The sequence below is a fragment of the Cynocephalus volans genome, chromosome 6, assembly GCF_027409185.1.
Source record: "Cynocephalus volans isolate mCynVol1 chromosome 6, mCynVol1.pri, whole genome shotgun sequence".
NCBI classification, from domain to species: domain Eukaryota; kingdom Metazoa; phylum Chordata; class Mammalia; order Dermoptera; family Cynocephalidae; genus Cynocephalus; species Cynocephalus volans.
In genome coordinates, this window is record NC_084465.1 from 100,114,490 (window position 1) to 100,125,343 (window position 10,854).

Here is a 10,854-nt window from a genome sequence, read left to right on the forward strand (position 1 = left end):
TGAAGGAGCCAAAATGAAAAAGATGGGTGTGTGTGCAGGAGTTGGAGAGAGGCAGAGGGAACAGTATATGCAAAGGCCCTGGGGTAGGGAAGATATCAGGGCATTTGCAGAATGGAAAGCCGCTGTGGTGGGGATCATTGAATTGCAGGTGCCCTTGAGACTTGGTACAGTGCCTAGAACACTGGCAAAACTCAATAAAGACTAACTCTTGCTGTGTGCTTTTGAGAGATGAGGAACCAGGGAAACAAGATTTCAGGAAGGGCTTACTTCTCCAAGACTCTGGTTGAGCACAGCAGGTATCATCTCGAGGCATTAGAATTAGGAACAAATAAATCCCATTTGATTGTCTCTGGCCTGCTTCAGGTATGAGTCCTGTAGATGTGGGTCCCTTTTGCTGGAGAATCCTGGGAGGGCTTTCGGTTCCCACCTTTCAAGGAAGCCTCCTTTGTCAAATTCATGGCATGTTTCCTTTTTCTCCATCAGTCTTGAAATGGGAAGAAGGCTGCTCCAAACTGCTTTCAAAGCTGAGCAAATAAAGCTTTTTTACAATTGGTTCCATTGTAGAAAGAGCATTAGACTGATGTATTCAAATCAATTCTGGGTAAAAGCCATAAAAGAGAGCTTAAGAATGAGCTCTGTTTCCCCAGGAAACCCAGCTGATGGATTAGCACCTGGAGGGGGCAGGCACATGACTGGCTGTGGAGGGGAGTTGGTGGCAACTTGCATTCTGGGCAGGTTCAGCAAGCAGTTTGAGGGGACTGAAGATGGTCATGGTTCCCATCAGTGGCTGGGAACACCCCTGCTCCTAAAGCTCCTGGGTGTGGATGAAAGGGTCTAGTGCTTTCCTCAGCTCTCAAAGGGAAGGAGGTCTTGTCATAAAGCACCTTTTGGGAACATAAGCTGATGTCATAGCTGGAAGGATCATCAGATAACTTGGTTGGAGCCACTCCTTTTTGGCAGGAGGAGGGTGGGTGGCTAAATTTCAGAGAGCTGGAACAGCTTGCCCAAGGTCACCCCCAAGTTAGCGGAAGAGCCAGAATTCAAATTCTAGTCTCCCAACCCTTGTCCAGTGCTGTTTGCATCATGACACCCAAGTCCCAGTTTAAAAAAAGAAAACAAAAACTACTCTGGCACTCAGGTCTACCATCCAACTAAAAACATTTATGCTTTAATTAAGTTTTCATTGGTACTCTGCACCCACACGGAGAACTCATCAGCATTGTTTTTATAAATTCCTTGTTGAGATTGGAAGATGGGGAAAAAGTAATCTCTAAGCTTTCTAAATCCTAGTTCATTTAACTTCTCCACATAGGCCTAGTCTCTCCCCTTTAAGTCATGTAGCTCTTGCCATTTTTATTGTCATGCACGTCTGTTGCTTACTAGCTGTGTGACTCTGATCAAGTTACTCAACCTTTCTGAATGTCAGTATTCTCATCTATGTAAAAGGAATAGTGTCTACCCTATAGAGTTGTCATGATTGGATGGCATGATGCGTAGAAAGAAATTAGCAGTACCTGGCCTGATCATTGCTCAAAAATGTTAGGTCTTTTTTATTATTTGCACAGGGGAAAAATGAATGAGCCTCTTCCCAACTGGATATATGTCTGCTGTTCCTTATTCTGCTTTCAGACTGGCCTGTCTCCCATCCTACTGCTAGGGTTGTTCATGAATACCTCCCCCTCTCTCTAACCCTCCCTACCTCACCTACAGAATATTTGAACACACAGAGCATATCTGCACACTTGGATGTACATAACACAGGCTCTCCCTTCTCAGTTGCAAGTAAGTGTAAGAGAGAGTAGCAAAATTTGGGTGGCAAGAAAGAAAGAATCTAAGTCCTTAATTTTTAGCCTACTTATTGCCCAATGTTTTCCCTTCTCTGGACTGGGATAGAAGACATCATGTTTGGAGTTAGTGCATCTCAGGACTGGTGTGCGCAGTGCACAGACCTCGAAATTTAACCCATTTGATTCCTTGTCCCTTTTCCGGAGGCTCAGTGCCCAAATCAATCAGACATCAGAGCTGAGACAAGGTATCTCCCGGTGCTGCTTGTGACTGGGACCTGCACAAGCTGTGTTCTCTCAGCCAGCTGGACTGTATCCCTGTATTTATCATAGAAACTTCCCTCCTTGGGTAGAACTTTGACATGACTGCAGGTGTGTTCAAGCAGCATTAGACAGTGGGGAGGAGAAGGAGAGGGAAGGGAGGAGGATACAAGATGGAGGAAAAGGGGGGCAGAGAGAAGGGGGCAAGAGGGAGTGAGAGGGATGGATGGGGAGAGAGGGTGATCAGAAATCCATAGTCACCCACTCTGTGACAGGAAAAGGGGAAACGTGCTCTGTTCATGGTGCTGAATCACAAGTCCAGCTGCAAGGGATTGAAAGGTGGTAACCCAGCCAGCAAGAAAGGGGTATGTGGCTAGAGTTATTACTGTGTGATAAAAGATTATGTATTGATAAATACAGGATCCCTCTTAGGAAGAAGAGAAGAAGTAGGAGGGATGGAGGGATGGAGGGGGAGAGAGACAGAGAGAGAGAGAGAGAGAGAGAGAGAGAGAGAGAGAGAGAGAGAGGAAAAAGATGTTTGCACGCAGATAGCAATGGAATGATAACTTGGGGAGATAACACACATCTTTTTTGTTAACATTTCCGCTCACCTCCCCAGGATCCTTATAGTGTGTGTGTGTGTGTGTGTGTAGGAACAGGAATTATTATTGCCATGTGAATTTTACCCGGTGTTGGGGGCGTTGCTTGGAACACCGTCTTACTCATGCTCATAAGACAGTATTGTAGCATAGCTGGGCACAGACAAGGCAGCCGTGCCCTCTAGGACTCGCTAGCCTTGCTCAAAGTACTGGATGCTGCCAGCTCTGGGGGGAAAGATGAAAGACACTTCTCTTCTGCCTTAGGATGATTTGGTTCCTTGCTCAGGCCAATGGGTTGGGGAATTTTCTATTCTGCGAGACCCCAGCCCCCGTGGTTGCCTATTTGGTTTTCTCTAGTATAATCTTCTGGAGGTAACTGGGGTTCATCACCTGCCTGGGACTGCACTGCCTTCCACTAAGCTCAGGGATTTCCATGCAGGAATATAAAATGTTGAGCAGGTGGTTGTCTCGTGCTTCAGAGCTCAGGCTCAGGAGCCCAAAATACTGGCATTAAAATCTTATTCTTGTTACTTATTGTGGTCTTGAGGGAAGTTTTTTCTTGTTTTGTTACTAATATCAATGCGGAGGCTCTTGGGTGGTGACTTGTATCTGAAGATGAGAGAAATAAGAAGACTCTTTGCTAATGTCAATCCTGGAATCCTTACAGAACATACTGTGGCCCTTGCTAAGCAGTCAAGTCAGCTTTGTCTTAGAGTGGTCTCCAGAAAGTTCTGGAAGGTGGCATCCTTGAGTGGATACAAGCATGGGATCGTGGCAGACAGTTGGGATGCAAGACCTAACTCCATCCCTCACTAGCTGGGTGAGCTTGGACCAGTTGTTCAAGTTCTCAGAGCTTCAGCTTCTTCATCTGTAAAATGAGGATGATGATGATGATAGTAAAAATTGTTGTAATAATCACCTCAATGGGTTGTAAAGAAGATTAAATGAGCTAATATACATATAATGCTTAGAACAGTGCCCACCATACAGCAAACCCTCAGAAACAGCAGCTGCTATTATTTTGCTAATATTATTACCAGGGCTCTTATCAAATGGGCGGCATTCAGAGTTAACTTGTGCTTTAGATCCTCTGTCTTCTTATCTGAAAAATGAGGCTGACAATAGTTACCTCATTCGTATGAGAAAGAAATGAGAGAGTTCACATAAGGTGCCCACACTATGTAGGCATCTAAAAAATGACTCCCCCCCTTTCTCTTTTCCTTGGTCATATTGGAGATCAAAGTATATTAAATATTAGAATACATGTACAGTTTGGTGGTTCTTGCCTTTTTGGGGGTTTTAGACCCCCTTGTAATTTTGAATGCAGAATCATATCTTCCTCTCAGAAAAATGGAAATATGTACATATAATTTCAGAGGGTTCAATAGTTCAATGAACTATTATGGGTTTTTTATCCCATTGCCTACAAAACTCATCTTAATCTCCCATCACACATTATATTACATAGAATTTTCTGGAAAAAAATATGAGCCACAAAAATGAGCTCTTAAGCTTCCAGCTCCAGTGATGGTGAGATACTGAGTGTCCGAGGGCCTCAGAGGTCTTGGCTCTGGGAGTGTCCAGAAGTTTTTGGGCTCAGGACCTCTGCCTGCTCTCGGACAAACTGCTCTCACTCCCATGGCTGCCCCTGGCCCTGTCTGAGGCTGTCTTATGGCTGAAGACAGGATGGTATTGGGATTGGGGGGCCCCTGCCTTCCCCCTCCCCTGGTGCTGTCTGTCACGCACACAGGCTGTGTGGGTGCAGCCTTTAATGCTCTGTTCTCTAAACTCTGCAATTTATGGTGCAGTCATACCAGGAGAAGGCAGGGATTAGTCTTTGTTGTAAGAGCTGTTGTATGTATGAAAAGGCTCTTGCAGCAATCAGCACTCCCTGGCAGAAAACAATGGGACACAGTGCATACCCATGTAGTCAGAATGAGATGAGGGGAGTTTTGGATAATCAAGACAAATATCCATGTGCCCGAGATGCCTCTTAGAAGAGCTGGCAGGAATGGTTTACATAAAGGCTGACGTCTGATGTTTGAGTGGTTGTCCTGGCAGGTCCCCGCTCACTAAGTTGATTTGGAGCTAAAGAGGGAATAATTGGGAGCTGGGGTCTGGAGAGACCCTCAGAAACCCCTCTGTGTGAATTATTTACGTAGATGAAGAGCTGGATTGCAATGATCCTTAGCGAAGAAGGAAAATGCGAGATTCCAGTCACATCCCAGAATTAAAGATGAGATGGGCAGAAAGTGACATTTTCAAACCTGGAATCTGGTGACCTGTCAGAATGTCATTTGCTTCTTGATAATTGACAACAAAACTAAAAATTAAGAATAAACTTCCAATGGGATTATGTCTTCCTGGTCAGACTGATGGGAAGGTTGTTGATAGCTCTGGCAGGTGCTATGGGTCCTTGTGTAATTTACAGGTGGTGGACACATAGGTTCTCAGGTATTCCAAATGAAGCCAAGAAGCTATAAGCAAAGATATGTGGGCATCTGTGGGTATGGTTTGGAAGGAGAAAGCCATCCTGTCCCCTGTAACTACTGATGGAAAGTAAGATGAGATTTGTGGGGTTCTCATCAATGAGGCAGAGAAGCAGAAATCCTGACTTCTCAGCTCAGTATATTGGGGCATGGCTGACATTGGGGGTCCTGGCTGACAGATAATGGCCATGCTGTAGATGGTTTTTAATGTGTTTGGGGCATCACTACCCCCTGTTGGGATTTCTCATTAAAGAGGAAGCAAAAATATCTCGAGCTCAGGGGATCTGCCTTTATGGGGTGTGCCCACATAGCTAGGACAGGTGGGAGCTTGGGGAGAGTAATGGTGTCATCCTGATGGAGCCCTGGAGACTCAACTAAGAACCTTAGGCAGGAGTTCATGGGAAGAGGGTGGTCCTAATTGCTAGACTCTTCCCCACACTTCCCAAATGGCTAGAAGTTTGCAAGAAGGATTTCAGCAGGGAAGCTGTGGCGTGTATGTTCCAAGACCCAGCTTAAGATATCAGACTCATGGTGGCCTGGCTGCAGAGCGGGCTGCGGCTCTTTCCCCTGGGCCCTTGCCCCTGACTTTCTGATGCTGGCCCACAGTCCATCATCATTCATGCTCCCTCTTCCTTCTGGAAGCCTCAAGACCCTCCAACCTCAGGGCCAGGCTTGCCTTCCTTATAAGAAAAGCAAATGAATTAATGATATTTAAAAATAGAACAACTCTTTTTTTGAGCCCTTATTATGTCAGGCTAAGAGCCATACATGTATAATTTTGTTCAATTCTCACAACAATCCCACAAAGTGCTGTCATTATCCCCAGTTTAAAGTTGAAAAAACTGAAGCTCCCAGAGGTCAGTTTACCTGCCTGAGTTTATGCGGCTAAGAAGGGAGGAGGCAGCACCCCAGATGAGCTCTGTCTGAACAGCCCCGTCTGTGCTGACCTAACTTCTAAGCCCCACTGTGGAAGGGTAAGAATCTGGACATCTCTGAGACCTGCAAAAAGAATCTCCCTATCGTCCCCTGCCACGTTCCCAGCGCCGTCCTGCTTAACTTTGCTTGGCCACAGCTGGCTTAGGTTTCACAGCAGATGTTGCTGGTGCCCTTACCATGTCTGTGCATGCATGCCCCCACTTGCCCTCACCTTAGCTTTTTATGGCCACCGGTGCCTACTTTGCTGGAAGCACTTGGAAATTAAGACCTTCCAGGGAGTAGCTGTCTGTCACTACGGGTGAGACTTCATGAATGAATACCTCAGCTCCTGCACGCCTAGGGTGGGATGAGTCTGACGTGTACCTTCCACACTTTCTTGCAGTTGAATTAAGCTCTAGATGCCCACAGTGGTAGCTTGGATGACAACAAACCCTTTATCAGCTGCTTTCCCTTCTCCATCTCCATCCCGTATCTCCAATCTGTCACCTGTTCCCTGGAATCACCTTAAAAAATAAACCACTTGCATTTGAATTCTTGTCTTGGGGTCTGCTTTTGGGGAGACATGGACACTCATTGGGATCTGGTGCATCAGCTTTGTGGGTGTGTCGGTTAGGGTGGTGGTCTGAAGACCTCACCAACACAGAACATGTGTCTTCCTTTAAATTGTCCATAATCTCTCTCATGGTTTCCATCACTTCTGCTTGTTGTTTTATTACTTGTTTATTAGTTACTTATTTATTACGTTTACACCTGAGATGGTGAGAATTCTGTTATCAGACTGATAGAAACAGAATCCGCATCTTCTTTCTCTAGACTCTTTTACTTTTGGCTGTTGGCCCAGATGTCACCCAATTTCCAGGCTCCCAAGAATTTACAGACGTTTTCCTAGGTGGGAGTAAAAGGAATCCTCTTTGTTCTGGCTTTTCTCCAGCCTTGACCGTCAGATCTAGTTGTGCTGCCTGGAAGTTGAGGAGTGGTCCCTGGGGCATCTAGCCCCAATGGCTTGGTAAACTCATGCCCTTTCTGTTGATGTCATGCCATTTGTAATAACACGGCCACTTTACTTGTCTGGAATGGAAACATTTGGCAACATTTGTTGCAACAGCCATCCATTCAGCAGTCAAGTGCTCCAGCTAAGGGCTTGGCACCATGGAAAGCAATAGAGATTCGAGAGCGAATGAGCTTAGCACAAAGGATTTTCAGGACGGTGAGACTATTCTGTATGACACTGTAATGGTAGATACATGCCATTATACACTTATTCAAACCCATTGAATATACAACACCGAGAGTAACCCTAATGCAAACTATGAACTTTTGTTAATAACAGTGTATCACTATTGGCTCACCAATTATAACAAATGTGCCACACTAAATCAACATGTTAGCAACATGGGAAACTGGGGTAGGAGCAGTTGAGGGGGTGTATGGGAACTTTACACATCCTGCTCATTTTTCTGTAAACTGAAAACTGCTCTAAACAATACAGTCTATTAATTAAACCACCACAACAAAAATGAACAAGCCCGTAGACTGAGCCCTTATAGAATTCACTGTCAAGAGAAAGAGGAGAGAGATAAGCAGCTGATTTCAGAGGTGTGATGCTCACTGGACAGAGGCTGGCCAAATTAAACCTGAGAAAAAGTAGCATTTACAATACACACCAGAGAGCCTATGACTAGTTGGTGGCCCTATGTTCCTTTATTGTCCCTAATTTCCCTGCCTAGTTTCACATGTTACAAAAGATGGGGTTGACAGTATGACCTTGGGCACTGGAGTTGGGTGGAGATAGTAGGAACCCTGAATTATGCTTTCTTCCCGGAGATGTCAGAATGTTTCATGGTTAAGAGCAGAGCCTCTAATTTGAGTCCCAGCATCACCGCTGTGTAATAGCCAGAGGATGGGTTCAGGGACCCACTGGACCCACTGTGAGACAGACTTGAGTTTATACTCCATCAGTCACCTGGCCTCTATAAGCCCCTATTCTGACTGGTGGGCCCCAGAGATGTTTGTGTTGGATCCCCTGTAATTAGTGTCAGTCCACAGCCCATGTGCAGTGACTCTGGAAAGGTCAGATTATTCCCTTTTCCCCAGTGCACAGTTATCTTGGTAATAGGGCATAGATCCCTTTGAGGCAGGCTGGGAGAAAGATTAACAGTATACGTTTTTTGGCACTGGAGCAGAATCCTTCTTTGAGGGGATTTGACCTCCTCTTCAGTCAATGGGTTGTGGGTCTGTAAACTGGATCAAGTCTGGGAACTGACTGAGGGGCTGTGACTTTTTATGATACAGGTTAGACTTCTGCTCACTTGACCTGGAACTCTTCTGCTTATACAGATCAAGTAAGAATCCAGTAGGCTTCGTATCTATTTCACCTCCAGGAAGACCGTGATTAAGTAGCCATCACTATAGGTGTGTGTGAGTCAGACTATTCTGATTGCTGCATTGACTCCGCTGTCCATTACAGTAATCACGTCACTGTCACTTGGCCCCAGCCACCACAGTGTACATTGGGCATGTCACGTATCCTCTTTATGCCTCAGTTTTCTCCTCTGTACAATGGGGATAACAATGGTACCCCTATCTCCTACAGGGCTGTTGTGAGGTTTAGATGAATTAACTTGTGGAAAGTAATAGAAGAGACTCGTGAAGCCCACAGGTAATTATTAAAATTATTTGTGCTGGGGAGAGGCAAGAGACGGAAGAGAGAGGAAGGTGCTGGAGCAGATCCATGTCCTCACCCAACAAATGTTTCTTGAGCACCTACTATGCACCACCTCCTGCAACAGCTGTTAAGGAAAAAACAGTGAGTCCAGCAGGGCAGTGACTGCCTTTAGGAGCTTCGTGGAGGAAACAATTATGCAACAGGTTCCCAGCTCTTCGTGGGGGTAGCCCAGGAGTACAGACGCACAGGATCTTGGGGCAGAATCATAGAAGGGATGCAGCCTCCCTGGCTCTCTTGCCCCTGGGGTGGGCCAGGAGCCTGCTGGTGCTCACTCAGCCTGCCCTGGGATCTGGGCATGACACTTCAATGTCCAGAAGATTCCTCCTGGTTCAGCTCACCACACAGACCAGGAAGGAGCCCCGTACTGATGCCAGGGTGCATGCTGGGCTTATTCAGAGCTAACAATGAATCACTCCGAAATATTTCTCAAAGTCTCCTACCTTTGCCCATCTGCTGTGACCATCCCCTGGCTGGGGGCCTGCTGGGGTCCTCTATCTTGTCTCACCCTGCTGGTCTGTCTGCTCACCACGACTCTCTCTCCTCGTTTAACGTGCTCCAGCCCCACAGCCCTTTTTGCTGGCTCTTCCCCAGCCTATGGGCCTTTGCACAAGCTGTTCCCTCTGCCTGAACGCCCTTCACCTGGCTGAGAACAACTCTTTGGTGCATCTCCTCTCAGTTGCCACTTCCAGCATGATGTTCCTGCTAGTGTCCCTCTCCCAGCCCCGTGACCTGCTGAGGCTCCCGTTTCTTTAGGCTCCCATGCACCCGGGACTTCTCCTTTGAAGCCCTTTGCCCTGTTGATGAGGTTCATCCTCAGTTCCTTTCTGCAGGCACCGAGCTCCACGGGGGAGAGAAAATGCCTGTCATGCCCACCTTTATATCTCCCTCCCCTATCACCATGCCCAGTCCATAGTGACACTTGGTAAATATCTGTTGATAGCTGATGCAAAGACGGTGCCCTTGCGTGAAGAAAGTCATCCTCCAGGCTGAATTTCCGCTGTGTTTTGAACAGCCTCAGTTTTCGGCCACCTCCAAATCATTCAAGATGCAGAATAGAACCAAAGACCAAGGTGCATGCACGTTGCTGATGTCCCTCCTCCCCGGTCGCCCCTTCTCTCCTCCCTTCCTTGGGCAGGGAGGCCATAGAGGTGCGACCTGGCCGGGGAGCAGGGCTTTGCCAGAGCGGGCCTGGCCCTGGGCGTGTGGGGGGAGAGCGCCCGCCTCGTCCGGCAGGTGAGTCCCGCGCAGGCCTCGTCCCGGGCTGGCCGCGGAGCGCGCGAGCAGCCAGCAGAGGGCGGCAGAGAGACAGGAGTGGTCCACGGAGCATCCCCAGCTCGCTAAGCCCAGCCGCGAGCCGAGCCGCGCGGACCCACCGAGCCCGCGCTCACCAGCCCCGGCTCCCGCGGAGAGGCCGCTGGCATCGGGAGTGCAGGCAGAGCCCCGCTGGAACCATGGCCAGTCCATCAGGCAGCCCCGAAGACACGGGCAAGCTCAGAGGCAGGGATGGCCGGCCGAGGAGGGAGGAAGACGATGCCCCTCCAGAGGAGAAGAGGTTGAGGCTGGGGCTGGAAGCAGGAATTGCAGAGACGGAGGAAGCAGAAGACGCGCCACGTCTGGGCACGGAGGACACCGGCACCCAGACAGGTGGCGAAGGCAGAGGTGTAAGTGCGGGGGCGGGGGCGGGGGCGGGGGCGGGCGGGGATGCTTGGCGGCCGCTGTCAGGTGGAAGTTGACAATTGGGCAGCAACTCCTGCGGGCGCGGTGTGACAGCTTGTGGGGACCTCCTGAGAAACTAGATGCTCTGGTGTTGGTGGCAAACGCCTTCTTGTTTATGTGGCATTGACTTCCTGATTCTCCCACGACGTCGCTGGCCGGGGGACCCGCTGCACTCTGCGGTTGGCCAAAAAGGGGAGGGGGAACTCTGGGTCCTGGAGGTCTCCAGAAGGGGGGGAGATTGGGGTGTCTCTGAGCAGCACTCACCAAGCACCCCCATCCTGAGCAGAGCTGTGTGGGGTGCCTCTCTGGGACTTTGCTGGCTGTGTGTGCCTCTCATCTGGGAA

General features: G+C 48.3%; 1 protein-coding gene across 1 annotated transcript in view; it reads right to left on the reverse strand.

Moving 5' to 3' along the window:
- LOC134380991 (peroxisomal membrane protein 2-like) overlaps positions 1-10,258 on the reverse strand; it is a 79,116-nt gene extending 68,858 nt beyond the window's left edge. Inside the window, exon 1 of the mRNA XM_063101091.1 lies at positions 9,950-10,258. Coding sequence (XP_062957161.1) covers positions 9,950-10,258 — 309 coding nt within the window. The remainder of the gene's footprint in view (positions 1-9,949) is intronic.
- Positions 10,259-10,854: the final 596 nt, after the last annotated feature.